At 35.2% G+C, this 25,667-nt stretch overlaps 1 protein-coding gene across 1 annotated transcript in view; it reads left to right on the top strand.

Annotated features, from left to right (window-relative positions):
- Positions 1–25,667, top strand: part of ERBB4 (erb-b2 receptor tyrosine kinase 4) — a 1,112,005-nt gene that overhangs the window by 938,629 nt on the left and 147,709 nt on the right. Inside the window, exon 20 of the mRNA XM_030852949.2 lies at positions 1,483–1,668. Coding sequence (XP_030708809.1) covers positions 1,483–1,668 — 186 coding nt within the window. The remainder of the gene's footprint in view (positions 1–1,482; positions 1,669–25,667) is intronic.

The raw sequence follows: 25,667 nt of genomic DNA on the forward strand, positions 1-25,667 counted from the left end.
TTTCACCAGAGTATTTCTCTTTCCATTGCCTGATATTCAGTCCACAATCCCTTTGGTTTAGCCTCTCCTAAGGATGACGGGGAGAAGGAGATCTGTAGTCTAAGTGCATCCTAAATGGACTTTGAAAAAATCCTGATGAAGTCAGTCCCTCCTGCTTCATTTATGTATAGTGGTTCGTGGTGTAACACTACTGAGCCTTTGGTGTGTAAACAAGTGGGGCAAATTGGGTTTCTTTTCAGTTTCCCCCCTACTAAGTTAGGCTTCAGATTTCTTACGTTTGCTAAGTCAGTTACTACTAGTAAGCCACTTGCTACTTTTAGCATTCCATCCTCATTTCTTCTTGTGATTATTGGTTTCTGGCTTTTTATTAATTACTCTGTTGTTAAAATGGTAGAATTGAGAGGAAATGGAGGTAAATGTGTATATCAATCTGCCATGCTGTCTTAAAGAGAAGCTCAATATAGCTTTCTGTCTTCAAATATTTGTTTGAAACTTTTCAAAGCTACAAAAAATATTCAAGAATAGTACAATGAACAATCTCATACCTGCATATAGGTAACTGATTGTTAATAAATTGCCATGGATGTGTCACCCACTCTGTGTGTGTATAAGGTCATATCAATTTCAAATTGGACTGAAGTTACTTAAAATAACTGTTGATTGAAGGCTAACTTTAGGATGTGCTAAATAACCATAATATGTCCACACTCTATCTCCATTAAGCAAAGCTGCCTTTATGATTATGAAAAAGAATTTAGAACTGTTTTCTCACTTCATGAAACGAGAAAATTGGAGTATACAAATTTGTACAATCTCGCCTCTAGCTCTCAAATTTTATGGTTCTATGAATAAACATCACTTATAATTTTGAAAATGAAATAAATTTGAGTGAAAGCAAAGTTATGGAGCAAAATGTCTTATTAAAGTGTTTATTTTTCTGCATAAATTCACAATAGGCATATTGTTTGTAATTGTTTATAATGATATTTATAATTTATAAATTACACCTGTGTATGCTGTCTGAATCCACGCCAATAATGAATGAGTTAACTTTGAATCGCCTTATTTGTAACTGAGCCACCTTATACAAGTAAGTGCATTTGTACAGATTATTGGACTCTAGAACCAAAGATCAAAGGTTAAAAATCTACAGTATAAATTAGGATTCAATTTCAACTTACTTGGCAGTAAATAAAATCTATTATTATTCATATCACAAAAGAGAAAATACTGCTATTAATTTTATATGCAGTTATTCTATAATATTTCCCATTTTGTATAGTCTATTTTTCATTTAATTTCACTTGAATTAAACCACTTTAGAAATATAATAGCTACAATAATGTCTTTTCACTTTTAATTGATTCCACTGAGTGAGAGTACATTTTAAAAATTATTATCAACACTATTAGTACAGGGCAAATAACTATAATGGTAAAGAACTTTGAGTTTAAACAATGGTGTTATATTTTTTTCTCTTAGGAAGCTCTGATCATGGCAAGTATGGACCATCCACACTTAGTCCGGTTATTGGGTGTGTGTCTAAGCCCAACCATTCAGCTGGTTACACAGCTTATGCCCCATGGCTGCCTGTTGGATTATGTCCATGAACACAAGGATAACATTGGATCCCAGCTATTGCTTAATTGGTGTGTCCAGATAGCTAAGGTAAGTGCCCATCACTTCTGCCTTTATATTTCCTAATCTAGAACAGTTTGGGTATTCAATCTATTTAAATAAAATAAATTATATTTGCTATATTGAAAGATATAGGGAGGTATTTTCATTCAAACCACAGATCAATCTCATAATCTATTTATATATTTTGGGATTATTGTACTGTGATGTTTGTGTTATATTGACCAGATACCAAAACAAATAACTTATTGGTCAGGAGGAAAAATTGTTATACTGGATTTGTTTGGCTTTGTTGTTTTTGTTGTTGTTTAGGAATAGTTTAGTTAACAAAATTCAAGAAGGAAAAGATTGAAGGTTTGAGTTGTTCCATTTTTAGATGATTTTGTTAGCATAGCATGTACGTTCAATTCTCAGAATTACAAATGATCAAATTCTAAACATTTTTCTAGACATTTTGATAACTCTTGATTGGTCTTTAATAGTTGTTTTTTTGTTGTTGTTCCTGGTTTTGTTTTTGTTTTTTTGTCTGGCACAAGGTCTCAGTCATATAACGCATGTTAGGAGAGTGATGTGGATTTCAGTACCTGGGGTGATGGAAGGAGATGGTTCTATGTGAAGTAGAAAACATGTACTTGCTTCTTGGGGACTATGTTTTTTTTTCCACCTGAGTTAACGGATCTTCAAAACTTTCAGGAAGGGCCAGAGTTCTGGATTTTTCTCTAAATTTAAACCTTGGCTCAAACTTTTGAAACACCCTGGGAGCCAAGCAAAGCTTTCACATCCTGTAGTCCACCAGTGTGCAACTTTGGAGTGCATACTTTAAGTTCAAAGAAGCCGTTACAATTTTCTATACCAAGATAAATAGGTCTGGGATGAGTTTTACTTCACTATTCCCACTCTTATTTACACCAAAATATGACCTGATGTTCTATAAATTCTACAGATCTGATCATTTTAGCATTTGTATAATATAAAGGCCAAAATGTCAATCCAGTAGTTTTAGCCTATTTCTTTTTACAATCTGAGAGTGAATAAAAATACATCACCCAAAGAAGAAATTGGAGAAAATTCTTAAAATGCAAACCCAAAAAATTATTTGAGGGAAAAGCCCAGTTGAGTTTTCTGTACCGTAAATCTTGATATAGTCTCCTTATGGACCGTGTATTACAATTTTGTGAATATCACATGGCAGACTCACAACGGAGAGGATCCTTTACAGTAATGAAGTTTGAAATATCACTCTTCAAAAAGTGATTTAATTATCTAAGAACTTCTATAATTTATAAGGTGAGCTAAATGTAAATTGTGCGATAGACATTCTCAAATCATCCTAGCACTATAAATGAAAACAAAACTAAGTTTTGAATTTCTTAGTTCTTCTCTATATTTCCTGCAGTCTTCTCCATAATTTAGGTTTTGTCCTTAGGGATTCATGGCATTAATATATCATTTATGCAAGACTGTACACTCTAATAATAGAAGCTACTTTGAGTTCCCTGAATAATCACACTGTTTTAAAATCTTTTTGCCTTTGTAAATGACATTCCTTCTGCTTAGAAATCTTTTCTCATAGCTTCTTGATTCACGTAGCATGATGTTTTTGATCCATCAACACTGATTGGGCTTCCTCCCCTTGTGAAGTCAAACTCTTTTCTCTCTAAAGAGAAGTAACTTCCTTCTCTTCTGTGTTAGTTTGTATTGTATTATTTAAATGTTATACTGCGTGTTTATATAACTCTCTGACTATATGGCATATTTGTTTAGTCATTAATCTTTTAATAAATATGTGTGGACACCTACCATGTGCCAGGTACTATGTAGACTGAGGTGTCTAATGGTAAGAATGAACATTCAACAAATAAAACAACTAGATACAGGATTAAACACTTTGGTTTAGATTTTGAAGAAAAATAATTACAGGGGAGACTTAAGGACAGACCCCACTGAGTCCCGAGAGAGACTTTGGCTATGGGAAGAAATTTAGGCAGAGGAAAGATAACACAGAGCCCTATATATATGGTGACCATGTAATTTGTCATCCAAATGAACAAGTTTAAGAGTGAAAGGAGGCTCTATTACTAGTTATGCCGGGACAACAGGCACACAAATGTCCTAAACAGAGCAAGGTATGTGGTAACACTGTGTAGCATGAAAAATTTGGATTTTATTATAAATGCAGTGGATATTGAAGTATTTTGCCCTGGACATGATATAATCTAATTTATTTTCTAAAGAGATCATGCCAATTTATGTATGGAAATTAGATTGAGGCAATGCAAGAATGGAAATGAGGATACCAGTTAGAAGTCTGGGGGTAATGAAAATAAGAAGTTAATGAAATTATGAAACATTTTTGAGACAGTTTAGGTATTTGATTATCGATTAGAGGATGCTGAGGGAGGGAAATATGGTGGTGCTGTTGCCTGAGGTGGAGAAGGCTAGTTCAGTTCCAGACATGGCAAATGGACAGGGTTTATTGAACATAAAAATGGAGCTATCAATTAGGTAGTTGAATTTGGTCAGGATTGTAGATATAGATTTAAGAGTTATAAGTATTCAAATATATGGGAAGATATGAGATTACCTAGTAGTTACTGATTTGGTCTGATTCATATTTTTTCCCAGCACTTAAAATTGGGTCTTACATGTAGGTAGCTATTCAATATATATTTAATAAATATATTTAACTCATAAAGAAAATGAAAAAAAAATTTACCCTTAAGGAGGGAGTCCTTCCTTTATCTTGTTTTCCTACTTTGGGGGCAGAATTGTGTAGTGGAAACAGCTGTAGGGTCAAAAGGACCTACATTAGTATGCCAGTGCCCACGTTTTGGTTTTGTGAATTTGAGTAAATTATTCAACCTCTTTGAATTTTTGTTTCTCAGTGTATTAATGGAGTTAATAATTATTACATTTTTCTTCATTCACAAAATGAGTATAATACTATCTACCTGCAGTAGGCTGAAAAATAATCCCCTGCCTTCAAAATGTTATGTCCTATCCCCATCTTCTGTGAACATGTTAATTTACATGTTAAAAGGCATCGTGAGGATGTGATTAAATTAAAGATCTTGAGATGGGGAGATGATATTATCCTGGATCATCCAAGTGGGCCAGTGTAATCCGAGGATCCACATAAGTGGGAAGCAGAAGAATCAAAGTAAGAGAGAGAAGATATAAAAACGGAAGCAGAGTTGGAGTGATAGGCCTTGAAGATGGAGAAAGGGGGACACAAGCTGAAGAATACAGTCGACCTCTAGAAGCTAGAAAAGGCAGGGAAACAAGTTCTCCCCTAGAATCTCCAGAAGGAAAGCAGGCCTGCCAACACCTTGATTTTAGTCCAGTTTAGAAACTGATTTTTGACTTCTGATGTCCGGACCTGCAAGAAAATTAATTTGTATTGTTTTAAGCCACTGCATTTGTGGTAAGGAGTTATAGCAATAGAAAACTAATAAACTTCCTCATAGTGATTTGCAAAGATTAAATAAAATAGCTCATGTAAAATCCCTGGCTCAGCTCCTAGATCATGGAGTATTTAAAAGCAATCTTCTTTTATTAGCTGTAGGTCAAAAGCCTCAAAGTAGAGAATTGTTTCAGAAATGTCTGTAGAATATGAGTAATTTGGTCTGAGTCAACACAAGTATTTTGCAAATAATTATTTCAGTAAGTTGGAGGCTTCTTTTTCTTTACTTCCAGTTCTCACTGAGAGAATTTATGAAAGTGAGATATCACCATCACAATTACTCCAATACCCACTTTCATTTTGGCTGCATCCCTTTTATTTATTGACAAAACCGGTAGAAGGGGAGATATGATGCTGTAAACTAACCAGCTTATACTTGCGTTATAAAATACCTGTGGAAAGTGTAACATAAGTAGAAGAAATAATAATTACGGCTAACATCAAGCACTTACTCTGTGTAAGCCACTACTCTGTATATTTTATTCATTAGTTAATTTTTCTCATCACAAACCTATAAGGTAAGTATCATTAGTGTGTCCATTTCACAGATAAAGTCAGTCACAGAGAATCTGTTACATGATTAAATTCACACAGCGAGTAAATAAATATTATAACCACTAATCTATGTTTTTATATATAAAGAAGAAAGTATTTTTTTTTAATTTCATCCATATTCCAAGTTTTCCTTACATTCTTCCATTGGTACATCTTTCTACAACATTTTATGTAACAGAAACACAAATTTCAACACCAAAATTTCTTCTTATCAGCAGCCATTTTCACTCTGCATGTGCTGCATTTAGAACTTGATTTAATTTGGTAAGCAGAGCAGAACGTATTATTTATTATTTAATGTTTGTATAATACCATATGCCTTCCTGGGGCTTTATGAATCCAGGATAGAAGATAGTTGTGAGAATTCCTTCTTTCAGAGTTGTTGCTAACAAGTTGGGCAAGCAGTTTTGAAAAGACAACTTGGCAGATTCTGAAAAGTGTATGTGAGTTTAGTGAAGGAATTTCATGGTGAGTCCATGTAGGTAAAGCGTGTCTTACACAACAGGCATCTGCTTGGTGCTTTATATATTTTGTATTATGTAATCTTTACTGAAACTCTAGCAGGTATGACCCATTATTCTCCCAGTTTATAGATCAGGAAAATGGAGGAACTTAAGTCCTAAAGGACACAGCAGTAGGTTGAAATGCCTGGATTCTGTATCAGTAACTCTGATGCCTCCTGAGCCAGGTCTTTAAACCATTCTTCACCCTTTCCTCTCCAAATATATGCACCACTGCAGCTTATAGTCACTTGCACTCCTCCTGAATTTGAGGAGTGGAGGAGTGTGACATTTTATCTGTAATTGTGTCTCATCATCATGCCCATAAAAGAGAAGATTCCACCATGAATAATACTTTTTATTGTCTTCATGGAAATTTTTTATTGCTTTATCGTGAAGGTCTATGTCACATTTTCAGGATCAAGTGCTAGATATTCATTTAATTATGGGAGAATTTTTTTAATTGATGTTTTACATATAAAATATTACGATAAAGCAAGCTAAAAACTATTCTGTGAGCTACCATGCAGTATTGATACTGTTCACAAGTGACACTATAAATTAAGAATTTAAAATGTATAGTTTGGTGCTAGTTTGTGTTAAGCATACAGATTCTAGAACCAGACTGAATGGGTCCAAATCCCAGCTGCCTCAGTTATCAGCTGTGTGGCCCTTGACAAGTTATTTAATCTCTCTGTGCCCCCTGAAAATGAGCATAATAATAGTACTCACTTCATAGAGCAGTTATGAGAATAAGGTAATACTTGTGCTAAAAATGCTGCTTAGCATAGAGTAAGAGTGTCCACCACGTGTTATAATTTTGGATAATATCTGAGGTGAAAACAATAAGGAAAGACACATACATTCATAGTTAGAACACCCTCATGATGTCATTTCAAAACTACTCAATTTTAAAATCTCAAGTATGAAAGATTTAACATTTGTTCTTACACCACACTGAGGGTAGGAGGAGGTCATCCCATGTTTAATATTTCTACTTTTTGGAAGAAGGAACTTGTCTCCTATCTTCACGTGCTTTCCTACACAGGTTCCTAAGCTGCTGTTCTACATGTGCTATTATTGTGACCTCTAATTTTCATGTTAGGAAATCGAATTGTTTGTAATGTTGAGCATGTGAAACCAGCCGTGAATTGGCAAAGAGCTGAGGTCAGGGTAATTTTTGAATAGATAGTCTGTTACCGGGGAGGAGCAAAGAGAAAATTCTAACTTCTCAATCTCAAGGTTGAAAGGTTAAAGTGGGTTTAACTTCCTTTTACTGCATAGATTTTATCTTCTGACTTCTTTCTAAGGAGATTATTTGAGACTTTGTTGTTGTTGTTACTGAATTTTTAAAGCCTGAGTACTGAGTATCTGCCACCATTATTTTTCAAAATCTTGAAACCTTCCTCGGAGCTTTGCTGGCCTATTTTTCTTTACTGTCAGATTTTCTTCTGGAGCTCTAATGATTTGCAGTTCAATTCAGATGTAATGTTACCAGGGCTTTCTTTTTTAGTGGTTTACAATTGGAACTAGTTAAAGAGATGATTCTAAAAACATTTTTCAGTGGTCCATTGCAAAAATGGCCTAATATGTTTAACCAAAATAATTTAGACCTGCCTATATATAAAGACTCTTTCAGTTATATTTTTGCAAATAGATTGATTCCAACATTTATGATTTCTAAGAAAACTTGTATTGCTCAAAGGTCAACATGAATTTTAGCCCAGTTTAATAGATTCTCTCAATTAAACTTTTTAAAAAAATTTTACACTCTTAAGTTGTCTGTCCTCCAGATTACTTTTCTTGCCCACATAATATTCCCAGTTGGAGCTAATGGGAATTCTATTGTGAAATCTAATTTTTGTAGCTATTGGGAGGTGTCTGTGGATCTTAATTTTCTTTTTTCTTGATGGCAGAGTGGCAGTTAGTGTGAGGGGCAAAGAGGAGAAAAGAATTTCTCTTTTTCTCAGTTCAGAAACATAGTTCACCATGATTGGAAGGAGAGCAGATTTCTGTGTTAAATAAACTTTTCTTCTGTACACAGATATGAAGTCTTCCTTAAGGTTTAAATGTATAACATGAGCAGAACCTTCATTTACTTTCTTTCTCTCCTCTTTTCCATTGTTCTCTAGCAGTAGCGACACAGAGTGACAGGAAATAGTAATTTCCCATTTGACTCAGCCATTTCCTTCTACATGAATAAAATTGGACTCAAATCTGAATGTCTGATGTCAGTTAAATGCATGAACTGGGTGCTGAAACTTCTGGTTTGTTTGTGGTCAAGACCAAATTCTATATTTAAATACGACCTCAGTCTTATGCACATATATATAATTTAAAAATAATAAATACATATTCTACAGAAGAGACAGAATACTTCTAACATTCTAGAAAATATAAAATTGTCATTTATTAAATACATTTAATAATATGATAATGACTTTGTGAATACTAATTGAATGGGTTTGGGGGGTATGTTGTGATACAGAAAAATTATTATATTTTATAACAGTGGAATAGAAGAGATATATTGGAATTAGAAGCCATAGTGTTAGTGGCATAGACAGACTCCAATTAATGACATTTCACAATTTAAATTAAAATAGAGAGTTTTTTTTTTTTTTTTTTAGTCACAGCCACTGTTTGGAAGAGACAAGGATGAAAGTTAGCTTATTATCATTTTTACTGCTACTATTTATCTTTGAAAGCATTATATATTCTAATGAATTGTCATTAGATCTTTAGAGAAATTCAGTAGCATGAATATGACTCAATGGTAAAATTTTATTCAGAATAAATGCATTCAGTGACTTTCCCAAGATCCTGCTATTAAATAGTAGATGGATGAAGAACTGCACTCAGAATCACGGACAAGTCGTTGATTATTTCATGAAGATACAATGTTCAATTTTTTTTTACCCTAAAGAAGCAGCCAAATGAGTGAATTTTTGCAGGGTCTCTGTCCATTATTAGACCTATTTCTAAATTAGACTTTTGAATCACAAAGGAGAATATCTACAGTCTTTGCTTAACCAGGAAAAATCATTTATTTATTCATTTTAAAAAATATTAAGTTATGATGTAGCAGGTACCATCCCAAGATATGGGATTTTAAGAAAGAACAAGTTCCTCTATCACAGTTTTTATATTCCACTGGGGAAGAGAGACACAAAAACTAAGTAAACAAAAAACATTACCTCATGGAGTGAGTGATGAGGTATGGTATCACACAGCAGTATTTTAGGGCAGAATTTAGGAGGAAGCAGCACTGTGTTCCAGTTTTTAAAGCTCTATCACTTATCATCCGTATGACTTAGGCAAATTCCTTACTGTCTCTAAATTTGTTTTCTCATCTATACAATGGGCAACAGCCTCCATTTGTCCACCTCCTGTGATGGTTAAATGAGATCATGCATCAGCTTTACACATTTGCTACCAAAACTTCAGTGCTTAGTATATGTTATTATAATAGCAAGTAAAATTACAACATATTGTTTAATATTTATTATCATCAAAATTAATTTAAATGTGACTTTTACAGAAAGATAGTGTAGTGTATCAGAAAAAGTATGAACCACAGAGAAATACAACCTGGGTTTGAATTTTGAATCATAGTTAATAAGAGCTTTGAGAGTCATTTTCCCTTTTGCCAAATGAAAATACTTGGGCCTGCATAAAAGGAATAAAAGCTATGTTTATCAAATTTGAATTAATAAATAAATAGAAACAACTGATATTAATCTGAAAATTTAGATAATAGTTTCTACAGAACACAGATACATATATTTCTTTATTAATTTGCACTCATTTATTATATTCCTTTTTTCTTTTGTTTTTATTCATGTACTCATTTATTATTGTACTCATGAATATAGCAAACTTCCATTGAGAACCTACTATAATTATAATGATGAAAACAAATGGATTTTGCAATTAGGTCTGGCTTTGAATCCCAACACTACCAGTCATTAGCTGTGAAATTTTGCACAAGTTCCGTAAACTCTGTGAACTTCCTTATCTAAACATCAGGATAATAATATTTACCAAATAGGGTTATTGTAACAGCTAAATAAAACAAAATGTGTCAATATCTTAACATGTTGTCTAACACATAGTATTGCTCAGGAAATATTGACCTTTTTTTGTAATCACATAGAACAGTGCTCTCAAGGCCATCCATTTCAGAAGAGGATCTCTATATGTTTGCATAATAGAGGGTTCACTTGAAATTTTTTTTTTCCAGGACAAAACACAAATCTGTCCAAGGGAAGTCTTTTCATCATTTCCTCATATTAAACAGAAATAAATTTGGTCTGAAATACTAGATTGGAGGAGCATCACATTAGTTTTTATTTTTTTCTAAATTAAAATGATTCCAGCTTGGTACTCACCTATCAGAGTTGGCCAGAAATTCCATTTTAATCGTGTATTGGGAGATCCCTATGAGGATTTTTCTAGAGATATCAAAGAATCTGATGAGGAATATCAGATGCTTGGTAAACAGGAGCAGAGTCTCCATTTTTCCAGCCTTCATAATTCATACATGAAGGTGCTCTTGTTCGGCTCTACAGAAGCAGAGTTCTCCAATCTTTCTGTCAAGTATGCACAATCCTTATAGTTCCCAAATAATTTTTCATCTTTCTTTTTTATTTTGGCATATAACATGAGTATTTATTGCTCACAAGTTTGGGTGTGCTGGGTGGCTCTGGGATCTCGACTGAGCTCATTCACATGTTGCGGGGTTGGCTGGGTGTCAGCTGATCTAGACTGGACTGACTGGGGTGACTGGAGGATTGGGCTGTACTTCACATGACTCTTCTCTCCATCAAGCTAGCTGGGACATGTTCCTATAAATCCTTGTCTCATCGTGTTCAGTCCTCCAGGGCCTGGGCATCCATGTACACACCATCCTGGGAGAGACTTAGCACTTCTGTAGGGACAGAGTGAGAGTAAGAGGCTAGGTTCCCCCTACCCCACCCCATTCCCAGTCCCTTTCTGGAACTGCCACCAGTGATTCCCTCTTCCCTCTTTGGTCTTAGAGAACCTAATCTTTTTTCTCTAGATTGTTGGGTTCAGCCTCTTTTATGTTCCACCCTCACCTCCAGGGCTAGATAGAAATAAGTCAATTTCTCAAACCACAAAACCTATGAGAGGCTTATCGCCTGGGTGCTGTTGCCTTGGAATTATAATTTTAGGTACTACAGTGTAAAATCCCTTTCAAGATGAAGCGCCCAAACTAGAAACATACTGCTTTTCCTATTTATTCTAAAGAAGCAAGCACAAAACACAAATCAAATCAATATCTTAAAGTAATTTGCTGTGTACAAAAAGAAAGAAAAATAACAGAAAAATCACACAGAAGGGACCAGCCCAAAGTTCCTTTATGGAGATGGTAAATCTTTAAAACAATGAATACCAGAACTTATTGAAACTTTGGCACATCAAGGAGCTCCAGAAGATTATCTATTTCACTGATTTAAAAATTTTAAAACGTGAAATTGTTTTGTCAAGTGAAATTTTACTTGAAAATCTAAACAAATAAAACTGAGCCATACCTATAGCAATAGAAGGCGTTGGAAGAGCTTCATGGTACCCTGAGGGATCCCTAGGTCCTCACAGAGACCAGCTTTAAGACCATAGATGTGCCTGTATTGAAGATGGGGAAAATGAAGACTAAACAGGTAACAGAATCCATTTAAGGCCACAGGTCATAGTGACAAAGCCACAATCTGAATTCATTTATCACCCAGTCACCCCAGCCTAGACCAACTGACAGCCAGTACCCCTTACCCTGACTCCGTAAGATTTGTGGACTTCTCATTTGTAATTTAGGTGAAATAACTCTTACAGTATTACAGAGGTTTAGTCTAAAAGATCATCTACTTTTAATTATTTCATGATAATTTTTAAGGGTCTAATGAACTTTTTCCCCTTCTGGAATAGAAGCAGCTAGTTTATTTTTACTTTGAGGTACTTTTGTGTTTTCGGTTTACCTTCCAAGGGCTTTTTATTTTTTATCTCTCTTTGCTACCAATAGTTTTTCCTCTCCATCTTTATATCAGAATGTCTAATAACATTGCAACCTCCCAAATTGGTGATAAAGCACCTGACTGAATTTGAATCATGTTTATCCCCTCCCTGAATCAACCTCCTGCTTTTTATTTATGTGCTAAATTCTCATTGCCTTAAAGGAGGATGATATAAAAGAGGTAGTAAGGGATAAGAGAGCATCTCGATTTTACCAGATTGAAAATGAAGTTTATTGAGTCAGTTTCTAGAGCACAGGTCCCAGAATTGCACTGAAGCCTTAATTATTTCCTGGGGTTTGCATGAAATATGAAGGTCTCTCCCTTAGAGGAGTCATTTAGGTTGTTTCTTGTCTAACCTATAAAATAGCAAGCTTCCCTTTTGCTTTGCTTTGCCTGTGGCTTTGTTTGACATGCTGAGCAACTCTAGTTCAGCCAGGAAGTTACTCCATTCTATAATGGCAAAGGTTTTCATTCAGCTACCATACAAATCCAGGAAGGAAAGAACTTAATTTCTTTACTGTAAATGTATAGCTAGTACTTTTAATGTACTTCTTATTTTGACACAAATCTGAAAGCTTTACAATCCGAATGGATTAAATTGTACTTTATGTGTGTAAAGTGTTCACAATTACATCTATTAGTCATGATTATGTGAATGAAGTTTGGTATTGTAGCAGGTTTTAGGAGCACAGTGATTTTCTTAAATGCAGAATCAAAGTAGCAGGACCTGCATGTCTAGTTTATGGCTCCCCTGTGGCTTTTGTTTCTAAAACTGTGTGGGTAGATGGGTGTTATAATATTGCTGTCAAGAAGTTGTGATATATAATCATGATCCTTCAGATGTATGCATACAATGTCATTCTTCCTACTGATTTCAAGATGTTTATAGTAATGCAGAGAGTTAAGACTTGTATTTTGCTGCACGTAGGAGAAACAAAGGATGAGGAGATCAAGCAATTTGACTGGAAACAGAAAAACCATGTTGGGAATGAAGGCAAGACACAGATTTGCTTCCTCTACACCTGCCCAAATTCTTCTCCAGATAGTTTTTTTTTCTAACTCTTATTTTGAAATAATTTTAGATTCATAGGCAGTTACAAAAAATTGTAAGAGTGTTTCCATTCGTTCCTCACCAATTTCCCCACTGATAACATTTTGTGTAACTATAGTACAAATATTGCAACCAGGAATTTGACATTGGTGCAATCCACAGAGCTTATACTGATTTCACCAGTTTTACATAAACTTTTGTGTGTGTCTGTGTGTGTATAGTTCTATGCAATTTTATCACGTGTTGATTTATATAACTACCACCACATCAAGATATAGAAGTATTTCATGACCTCATATCATCACTTTATAACTACACAAAACCTCCTAGTTCTTTGTTTTTAATTGTACTCAAGTCTTGCCATGATCTATATTTGTAACAATGACTTATTTTTTAAATATTTTTTAAAATTTATTGTTTCCCACATTACAGTAGATATATAATACTCTGATATATATATACACTGTTTGATTCTAGCATTAATAATTTAGAAGAGTCTTACTTCAAAAGATATCCTCTATAGATTCGCACAAAAATATTCTAAAACAGTGACTATGAAGAAGACAAACTTGGTTCTGTGTAGCTGTGTGACCTAGGAGGGATGCAACAGTCAAAATGTAGTATTAGATCCTCTTACAATTACTTAGTGGGAACATCTACCCTCCTACTTCTGCACCTTCTAATTACCATAGGAAAGTGGTTTAGCAGGTCACTGGCTGCAGAAGAGAGATAGCCCCATCAAACCCAGAAGGGCATGGAGCCAGAAGGGAGGAAAATAAGGTTAATAATGAAGACAGGCTGAAGGTGAATGAGAGAAAGCAGTTAAGGCTTTATGCCAATCTTCTACATTCTGAGAATGTTAAAAAATTTAGAATAATTAGGGCTTCCCTGGTGGCGCAGTGGTTGAGGGTCCGCCTACCGATGCAGGGGACACGGATTCATGCCCTGGTCCGGGAAGATCCCACATGCTGCGGAGCGGCTAGGCCCGTGAGCCATGGCTGCTGAGCCTGTGCATCCGGAGCCTGTGCTCTGCAACGGGAGAGGCCACAACAGGGAGAGGCCCATGTACAGCCAAAAAAAAAAAAAAAAAAAAAAAAAAATTTAGAATAATTATATTTAGTACCATATGTGATAAAATAAAATGTACACAGCTTGTATGATACATATGTATGTGTATGTGCCTACAAACATAAATATACACACATACATATATGTACATATGTGCTTTTTTCTATATCTTGAATATAAATATATTAGTAAGGTGAATTTATGTTTTAAATATAGAATAGTTCTATGTAGCCAAAATTCGACAATATTCAATTAAATATGGAAAGGAGCACAGGATGGGAAGAGTCATTTATCGTCATGATTAGAAATATTAGGCTAAACAGTGTGCAAAATTTGACTTTTCATTATCTAAATTTGATTGATTAAAAGGAGGTTGTTGGCAGATGTTTATTATTTTTCATCGGCGAAGGTGAGAGATGAACAGAATATATGTGTAGTTGTGGAAAGGAAGGGGAGAGGCTATGAGCATATAAAGAGTGGCTGTGGGTCAAAGATTTTATCCTTCAGGTGAACAAAAAAAGAGCTTAATGACAGTCATCTATCAGCTAGCCTCATTTTCAGCTTCAGGATTCTACTATTCCCAATGCCCTATGCCTTGACAAGGCTGATTGTATAATTACGATACTACATCACCCACTCCTAGTGCACTTTCACTGGCAAGGACTAGAACTAGGGACTTTGATGATTATTGCCCCAAGCAAGCACATTAGCATAAATATAGTTTACTAATGGGGCTGCTCTATTAGAAATAATAGTATAAGATTTAAACCAAGGATTTTTTTAATGAAGACCCCTGTAGATTAAATGTCAGATTGAGTTAGAGCTTTAAAATTTTAAATATTGTATTTTTTAAGACAAAATGAATGATTCCCCTGTATTTTCAAATTCTTTCTAGTATGCATTAAGAATTACCAGTTATTCTGCTAGAATGAAATAGAATTTATAAAGCTTTCTCAAGAATGCGTAAGTGCTAAATAAAAGAGTATCCTTAAGTTAATTTCTATACAAGGTTAAAGAATTCCATAAAAATATAGCTAATATGGGTTAGAGTGGCTTGCGGTACACGGGCCTCTCACTGTTGTGGCCTCTCCCGTTGCAGAGCACAGGCTCCGGACACGCAGGCTCAGCAGCCATGGCTCACGGGCCCAGCCGCTCCACGGCATGTGGGCTCTTCCCAGACCGGGGCACGAACCCGTTTCCCCTGCATTGGCAGGCGGACTCTCAGCCACTGCGCCACCAGGAAAGCCTGAGATACTGTTCTTAATCTGGGTGCTAGTACTCCGTTTGTGAAGTATATATATCTTGAAAAAAATTTTTGCGTCTAGTTGTTTACATTTTGCTTTAAAAATTTTAGATGGTTATTTCTTTAAAGCTTTGGCACATCAAGTCAGAACACCGAACTGAAATGACTTCGTTTCTACTATTGATTGGAAAAATGTCTGGCAATGCCTAAACCAAGAGCGTACAGGTAAAGATCTTTCATGGTAGGGTTGAGACAATTTCATGAATTCTTCCCAGTCCCTGGTATACAATCAATCAGTCCTGACTGGTGCTGATCAGAGCTTTTGTGGAACAGGTTGTCTTATAATAGTTTGGTTTCATGTAGACCAGCGATGACAGTGCATGGCAGTAACAATACTGAAAAGTAATGACCCCTATGTCTTTAACCTAAGTGTTCATGAAGCAGGATCAATCCTGTAGCCAAATCAGCTAACACTTGCATTGAGGCTATGCTCAATATTGGGCAAAGGACTTTATATGGAATACCTCTTTTTCAAAGTTTATTTTATTGAAGTACAGTTGACTTACAATGTTGTGTTAATTTCTACTGTACAGCAAAGTGATTCAGTTATACATATATATACATTATTTTTCATGTTCTTTTCCATTATAGTTTATCACAGGATATTGAATATAGTTTCCCTGTGCTATACAGTAGGACATTGTTGTTTATCCAACCTACAATTCTTACAAAGAACTATAGGATAGACACAATTATATGTTTAAATGAGTTAATATGTGTAAACTATCTTGCACAATGCCTGATACATACTAACATTCAATAACGTTAGATATTATTACTCCTGTTGTTATTGCTTATATTATTCCCATTTTACATGAAAACACTGAGACTCAGAGAGGTTACGTAACTTGTCCAAAGTCACATAACTAATAAGCATGAACACGTGATACTTGCACAAACAGATTTAAGCATTTCCACATGTTGCCTCTCTCAGGACCACTACATTATATGATCTAAGGACAGGGCAAGACAGTGACCTCAAATTGATAGTACTCCTGCCTAACTAGTTCTGCATCTTAATTAGATAATTGAAGGAGCTATTTCTTATTTCCTGTCATAGTCTGTAAAATTTAAAGTATAAAACTGATCCAAGCCAGGTAACTTGTACCATAATTTTGTGGAGAATATGGGAGAGCACGCACTATATATATAAATACATAGACTTGATTTCTTCTAGAATCACAGTCTTAGTCACAACTACTCTTGTTATTATCTTCCTATTTTTTTTTATTAAAACATAATTAAGTGGGGTGACAGTTTATTTCACTACTACCTTTATCTGAGAACATACCAGTATAATCCATATGGCACCTATGGACTATCATTTTATCGAAAAGTCTCTATGCAGTGAGACTTTAATAGGTGGCTTCTCACAGGACAGTAATCTCTCCATGCTTTTCATCTTATTCACAGGTACTCCAAGGTATCTGGCCACAAATTCCTCACATTTTCATCAATCATCGAGGTAGTGGAAAACTTTTTTTTTTTTTTTTAACGTGCATTCCCCAAAAGACTGGCTTGGAAAAACATTATTGAAAACTTCTTTTAAATCAGATTCAAGATATTACAGTAGCACCTGCTAGAGTCTGTCAACATTTCCACGATAAACTCTTATTTTCCAGGTTTATTACTTAGCTGTAAAATTTTCCTGTGGACTCTGATACAAAATAAAGAATTTCAGCCCAAAGCAATTTTTATTATCATCACTCAAATATTGAGATTTTTCAAGTCATGATTGTTTCTAAAAATGCCACAAAAGTCAAACACTTTGGGGGACACACACACATTTTAAGCCCTTTATAAAATGCAACATTAAAAGTAATTTATTTCTCATAAAAAACAAAGAACTAGATAAGTAGAATCTCAAGGCCTGAAGGGGAAATTCTGTGAGCCCACACAGACTTATTTCCTTATGATTCGGGGGCTAATTTGCTATTTAGATTGAGATTTTTAATATTACTACAATAAGCTTTCAAGAAATTGGCACCATATGGGTCTAAAAGAAATTGGATGGTAGGCAAAGGAGAATTACAATAAAGACTGAACATGCAACCCACAGAAATAATATTCTCAAAGCTACTGATGTTGCTGCCATCTGAGATAATGTTGTGTATTTTGTTTTGTTTTGTTCTCCCTACTGGTAAGCCTAAGAAAGGCTGATAAACAGTTTATAAAGTGTTAAAACATCAGATGGACTACTAAAATCAGGGATTTTATCAGGAAAACAACCCCCGCTGCAACTTAATTGAATTTCTTGTCAACAGAAATGACTACATTGGAAGTTCTAAATTTTTCTATCCCCAAAACCCATATGACACAGACAGGAAAAATATGGATTCTTTATTCTCCAGCTAACTCTTACACCTCTCTAAATAATAGGTATTTAACAGGAAAATACTACCTGGGTGTGCTCATCCCTGTTAGGTCTGAATGAATTTTAAAACCTCTACTTTGGTTCAGATAAGGAGGGTAAATTGGTTACACTTTATATCCTCGAAGAATTGTGATTTCAGGACTTAAAAGGAGTCACTCCTGAGGGAGTTCTGGTCATTAATAATTCTAAAGCACTCAGTGCGTTCTTGGGTATGTAAAGGGGAATCTGTATTTCAGCATAATGGAGGGAAAAAACTAGATGGAAGAAATTTTACTACCTTGGCCATGCTTAATCAAAACTATCAAATAACATTCCCAGTTCCCTAAAGTGGGTGGAATATAATTTAAAATACAAATTTTCAGGACAACCTCTGACTTGCCTCCTATTTTCACTAAGTTATATATGTAGCAGATGGTATTCTATTAGGTTTATATGTAGCTTAGCATGAACATGACCTGGAGGATAGGGGAGATAGGTATGGATCATAAGACTGCTTATACTGGTCATAACAAAGTGAATTTGCGTGTACATCACTGACAGGCCTAAAAGCTGAATTTAAGTTCTTCATAAATTAAAATTATGAATGCAGATTAAAGATGTTAGTCAAGATACACACAGAAGTCAGAAGGGAGTTGCCCATGAGATATGGACACTTAAGATTTTTTACTGACCTCTTTCTAGCCAGGAGCCCAAACTGTAAACATCTGAGTACAGGGAGGTATGCGGAACTCTTAGGAGGCTATTAACACTTTGAGTGAGAGATAAATGGTGATCTCAACAAAAGCAATATTTATGGGCATTAAGAGCAGGAAGACAAGGGGGCTCTTATAATTACTGGATGATGGATGAATCATTATGTTTGGTAAAATGTTTTATAAATTACCAAACCTAAAATAAATGGCAGATATGCTAGCTTACGTCTAATTTTCAGAGTTTAGTAGACTTCCGAAATAGAAAGCGCTGACAAAATTTATTTGGTCTTTCCTTCCTATATAAACAGTTTTTGACTTGGTCCTCTTTGGTGAACTATTTTCCTTAGCATAATAATGCCTCTAGTTCTCTCTGTCTACCTCTGCCTCTGCCTCTCTCTCTTCATTTGAGGCTTCCTATTCAGAGCTTATTTATCTGATAGTCTTTGACCTTGGCTCACACATCATACTGAATATTTAGAAGTATAGTCACCCAAATAGCACAAAACTTCTAGCTAGTATTTGTCCCTAAAGACATAGAAGTATGACAGTGCCATAGAAAAGAGTTTTCACAAGTCCTGTGAGTCACGGTTACAGGGGATGCTGTCAGATTAACAGGGAAATGAGAGGAGAATGCAAAGATTAGGGTGAAGTTAGGATTCAATAAGTACCTTCTCGCTTCTTTTCCATTTTACAGTGTCAACAGCCAGCAAACCAGAGCAGAGAGGTAGTTTTCCTGGACGGTTTTAGAGTAGTTTCCAAGACTGTTTAGGGGAAGCCACAAAAGACTGCTTCAATCTGATGCCCAGTCTGGCACTGAGGGAACTCTTCTAGCAACCTGCAGGCCATGCGCTATGTTTGTCTTTCTGCCTAAGGCACTCACCAATTATGTATGCTATAAATGTAAACTGATCTCCCTTCCAGAGATGAGAGTAAAGGACCTGAGGAATGCTTTCCATGCTTCAGTTTATTAAAGAGGATGAAGAGTTCCTAGGTAGAAGGAAAGTAATAAATCCAAGAAGAAATCCAGAAAAACCAAAGCAGCTAGGTAATGGGATCAGTATCAACATAAAAAAATCCCTCCACCAGGTATCACGTCTTTGGCTTTGGTTCAATTAATCCTTCAAAACTCAGACTCCTCCTATGCAAAATGGTGATAACAGAAGTACTTACCTGGTAGAGTTGTGAGCATTAACATAACACAGACCAGTTAATGTATGTAAAGAACTTGATTTAGTACAAACCTACTGGATTGTAAGAGTTTAATAATGCCTCATACTTAGTGAGAACTTGTTGAACTTCACAATGATAATACTGATAAAAATGATATATTAAACAATTAGAACATACGAGTGTCAAAAAGAAAAAGAGGAAAATATGTATCAATGAAAATTATAACAGCTGTAAGCATCTGCACTTATTCCATTGGATAAAGGCCTGATGAAGAAGAACATCTGTGCCATAGAGAAATAAAAGGATTCACAGAACCAATTACAAAGATGTCTCCCCTGAGATTGAGCTTTGCGGCTTAGTTAACCCTTGCTAAGGAAAAGGGAGGCAGCTACATGATCTGACAAGAATGTTCAGTGGCAGGCTCTTTGTCTGGGTGTATAAGACAAGGCTAGTCAAACCAACCAAATTTAGTTACACATCGTGGTGAAACAAATAATACTATTATAATAACCAAGCTGTATCTCCAGGATTTGGACTTTGAGGTCTTGAATAAGAAATTAAAATACAGTCTATGGAGACACAAGGGACAGGTTGATTTCTTCTTATTACTTTGAAAATAAAGGACATTGGGAGTGAACAATTAACTATATAGATGGAATCTAAGAGCAGAATTTTATTTCATTTTTAAAAATTTCATGGCTCATCAAAACTCTGGGCTGTTGATAAGGAAATAGCATGCATCTCCTGAGATCTGAGCAAAATATATTTGACCAGAGATTCCTATATTTGATCAAAGAAGCTTTAAAAAAATAGAGAAGTATCACATTGCACCCAATATTCCCCCCAAAAGAGGGAAGTGCAAGAGCAAGTGTAATAGTTTCTTATACATAATCACAAAGAAAAAGACGGAGAAAATTGACTTCTCCATCCAGAAACAAATAGTGTATGTGTGTGTGTGTGTGTGTGTGTGTGTGTGTAAAATTTACCATGTATGAATTTAAAAGAATAGCCATGAAAAGGTTGCTTATCTTTTGGGAGGAAAAAATAATAATCATTCTCTGGTGACCCTACCCAGGATTCAAAATTAACTACACTATCTCACCACATTATAACACTAGTAGCGTTGTGTACTATAACACTAACTATATCCAATTTCTCATGTCCCAGTAAGTCATCAGTGAGAAAACAAACAAAAGCAAATTTTTTAATGTCCTTTTTTATTTATCTACCCAGACAGTGAAACTGCTCTTTTAGAAATAATCAGTGACCAAGACAAAGATAATTTTCCAGTTCTTGTCTTAACCTCTCTGAAACATTATCAGTCTGACATTTTGCAATTCACTTTGCTTAATATCTTTTGGGGAAAAAAAATAATTCTCTAGTGTCCCTATTCAGGATTCAAAACTCAAATGCCATCTTCTTAAACACTATCCAGCTTTTTCTCTGCTCCTGCCAGGTTTTTGCCCCCTCCTGGATGCAGTCCTAGAACTTAAAACATCTCTTTAATATATTACACTGAATTGTAATTATTTGTACAGATTTCTCTCCCCTACTGGACTGTGAGTCTTGAATACTACGTATTCTTTGCGTTTGTGATTCTACCAGTCAGCACAATGTTTACTGCAGAGTGGGTGCTCAAAATAAATATATGTTAGAAAATCAAATATAAATATATATGTATATTTGTAACACAAGCTCAGCAGGTGGGTCATGGACAATATCAGCAGGTGGGTCATGGACAATATGAGTGCAGATATCTTTATAATAATACTTAGAGAATGAATAATAAGCAAAACAGGCTTGAATTGTTTTCTCAAGGCAATAAATTTGGTATCAGCAATATCACCAAGACTTACTAGACTGGGACTTAGTAGGCATTTTGCATGACTTATGGATATATCAAAGACGTACACAAGAAAACAGCATATAAAATCAAGGACATGTGATGAAGTCTGGTACAAACTTGAAAATAACATTATCATGAAGGCTACAGTACAGAGTGAGTGAGGCTATGTAAAGTACAACTAGCAATGGAAAGGATTTCAAAAATTTAAGTTTTCAACATAAGAAAGAATTGTTCCACTGCTTGGGGAACATTAAGTCATAATAAAGAGAACATTAAAACCAAACCAAAACAAAACAAACAAATTTTTTTAAAAAACTCTTATTTCTGCCTTCTGTCTTAGGGAGAATCATCTTGACACTGGCAGGGTTAGAGGAGGCATATTAGTATGGTACTAAAACATCAGACAGATGAAGAGAGAAACTGACTCTGTCCTTTAAATGACTTGAAATGAATTATATTCCAATGATGTGTAGCTAGCTCCTGGGACCCTAACTAGAATTCCTGAAGCATTATGGAAACCAGGGAGAGGACCAGAAAGCTTTAAGTGTATGAAAGATGTTATTTATTTATTTAAAAGTGCAGACTATGGAAAACTGTATCTGAGTCACTAGTTATTATACAGATGATTCTGAATTCTTAGGTAAGGGAGGATGCCACAGAGATTGAGGTATACTCACTTAAAACAAATGAAATCCACAGGTTTATTAGATGGATGGGTCAGAAAAATTCTGCAGACAAGGTATCTCATTTTGGCAAGGTATTTGTAAATTTTTCCATTGATGAGGACATGAAACATTAAGGGACAACTAAGATTTTTCGGGCTTCCCTGGTGGCGCAGTGGTTGACAGTCCGCCTGCCGATGCAGGGGACACGGGTTCGTGCCCCGGTCCTGGAAGATCCCACATGCTGCGGAGTGGCTGGGCCCGTGAGCCATGGCCGCTGAGCTTGCGTGTCCAGAGCCTTTGCTCCGCAATGCGAGAGGCCACAACAGTGAGAGGCCCACGTACCGCAAAAAAAAAAAAAAAGATTTTTCAGTGCTGATTTGGTAGAAATAATCTTACCAAATAGCTTTGATTAATATACCAACAGCAACCTTGGTGATTCTAGTAGTATATTAGAGACTTTTTTTCCTAGCCCTGTTAGGTCGTATGTTTTATTGATTGCATGGATGAAGGTATGCTTTGCTTTAACTTAGATAAAGCTGGCAGGAATTGATAACATTTTTAAAATGAAAAAATCAAATATTTCATGTATCTGGAGTTAATACTGTGATAAAGATGAGTAAAATTCAGATTCCTATACTACTTTGTTTTATATAGTCAGTGCACACAGTTAAGACAGGGAAAACTGGTTAAACCGTACTGCATATAAAGGGACTGTGGTTCTGAACTGCAAGAAGTCATTAAATAATGAAATGAACTCATTAAATAATCCAATGAAGTTATATGCTTTCTACCCTACAACATACACATGTTCATATTCACATCAAACACATGGGACTCTCAGATTCCCTGGATATCACATATATGCACGCCATAAGTTCTAAGAATCCAGACAAGAAACCTTAGATAGGAGTGCTTTGTTGTGGTACTCTAACACATTATTTCACCTTGACCTTCCTTAGCAAATATACAATGTCCAGAATAAGAAGGTTTGCTGATCCTGTACAGATTATATAGAGAATATTATGCTGCTTTCTGGGTCAATTTTAGGTATAATGAAATTAAGACAAGAGAAACTAGACTAGTGAATGGTCAGAGAATCACACGGTATGAGAAACATCTGGAGAATTTTATGTCTAGGAAAGAGACCTTAGTAAGAAATCCAATAATTGTCTTTAAATTTTCAGAGTTATAACTTGGAAAAAGAGTAAAATTATTTCGTTATCTAAAATTTGGTAGAAAAGACACCAAGTGTGGAGATTATAGGAAGGTAGATTTGACTCTTTACTATACAAGGAAGATACACTTAACATCTGGATTTATATAAAAATAGAATGGGATGTTTCATAAAGTTATTATCTCTCTGTCAATGGAAGTATTCAGGTAAATTATAGATTTTCTCATGCCTGAGGTCTTGTGAAAGGAATGCCTATAGTGGGAGAAGGGAGTACTAGATTATGCTCAAGTCTTCAAGTTGAAGATTCTATGATCCGCTTATATGTTTTAAAGAATACTAAATGAAAAAATGTTTGTACTTATTTTTGTTATAGTGAACGTTAAGGAAGAAACCAGTATGGACACCTATTATTGGATGTTTCTGAGTTTGCCTTAATTTATATCTGTTACACAGAGTTAATTTATTTTCATTTAATTTCTTTTTCAGTGCTACCGTTCACTTTACTTTTTTTATTAGTTATCCATTTTATACATATTAGTGTATATATGTCAATCCCAACCTCCCAATTTATCGGCACCCACCCCATTTTCCCCCCCTTGGTGTCCATACGTATGTTCTCTACATCTGTGTCTCTATTTCTGCCTTGCAAACCGGTTCATCTGTACCATTTTTCTAGATTCCACATATATGCGTTAATATACAATATCTGTTTTTCTCTTTCTGACTTACTTCACTCTGTATGACAGTCTCTAGGTCCATCCATGTCTCTACAGATGACCCAATTTCATACCTTTTTTATGGCTGAGTAATATTCCATTGAATATATGTACCACTTCTTCTTTATCCATTCATCTGTTGATGGGCATTTAGGTTGCTTTCATGACCTGGCTATTGTATATGTATACAATACAATATGTAGGTATATGTATATTACAATATGTATATTGTAAATAGGCACTCATTAATATTGAATCTCTCTGTGTATATGCCCAGTAGTGGGATTGTTGGGTCATATGGTAATTCTATTTTTAGTTTTTTAAGGAACCTCTGTACTGTTCTCCATAGTGGCTGTATCAATTTACATTCCCACCAACAGTGCAAGATGATACTCTTTTCTACACACCCTTTTCAGCATTTGTTGTTTGTAGATTTTCTCATGATGCCCATTGTAAATGCTGTGAAGTGATACCTCATTGTAGTTTTGATTTTAATTTCTCAATAATTAGTGATGTTGAGCATTTTTCCATGTGCCTCTTGGCCATCTGTATGTCTTCTTTGGAGAAATTTCTATTTAGGTCTTCTGCCCATTTTTGGATTCGGTTGTTTGTTTTTTTTAATATTGAGTTGCATGAGCTGTTTATATATTTTGGAGATTAATCCATTGTCTGTTGATTCGTTTGCAAATATCTTCTCTCGTTTTGAGTGTGTCTTTTTGTCTTCTTTATACTTTGCTGCACAAAAGCTTTAAAGTTTCATTAGATCCCATTTGTTTACTTTTATTTTTATTTCCATTACTCTAGGAGGTGGGTCAGAAAAGATCTTGCTGTGATTTATGTCAAAGAGTGTTCTTCCTGTTTTCCTCTAAGAGGTTTATAGTGTCCGGGCTTACACTTATGTCTCTAATCCATTTTGAGTTTATTTTTGTGTATGGTGTCAGGGACAGTTCTAATTTCATTCTTTAACATGTAGCTGCCCAGTTTTCCCAGCACCACTTATTAAAGAGACTATCTTTTCTCCATTGTATATCCTTGCCTCCTTTGTCATAGATTAGTTGACCATAGGTGTGTGGGTTTATCTCTGGGCTTTCTACCTTGTTCCATTGATCTATATTTCTGTTTTTGTGCCAGTACCATACTGTCTTGATTACTGTAGCTTAGTAGCATAGTCTGAAGTCAGGGAGTCTTATTCTTCCAGCTCTGTTTTTTTCCCTCAAGATTGCTTTGACTATTCGGGGTCTTTTGTGTCTCCATACAAGTTTTAAGATTTTTGGTTCTAGTTCCATAAAAAATGCCATTGGTAATTTGATAGGGATTGCATTGAATCTATAGATTGCTTTAGGTAGTATAGTCATTTTCACAATATTGATTCTTCCAATCCAAGAACATGGTATATCTCTCCATCTGTTTGTGTCATTTTGAT

The sequence above is a fragment of the Globicephala melas genome, chromosome 7, assembly GCF_963455315.2.
Source record: "Globicephala melas chromosome 7, mGloMel1.2, whole genome shotgun sequence".
In the NCBI taxonomy this organism is placed as follows: domain Eukaryota; kingdom Metazoa; phylum Chordata; class Mammalia; order Artiodactyla; family Delphinidae; genus Globicephala; species Globicephala melas.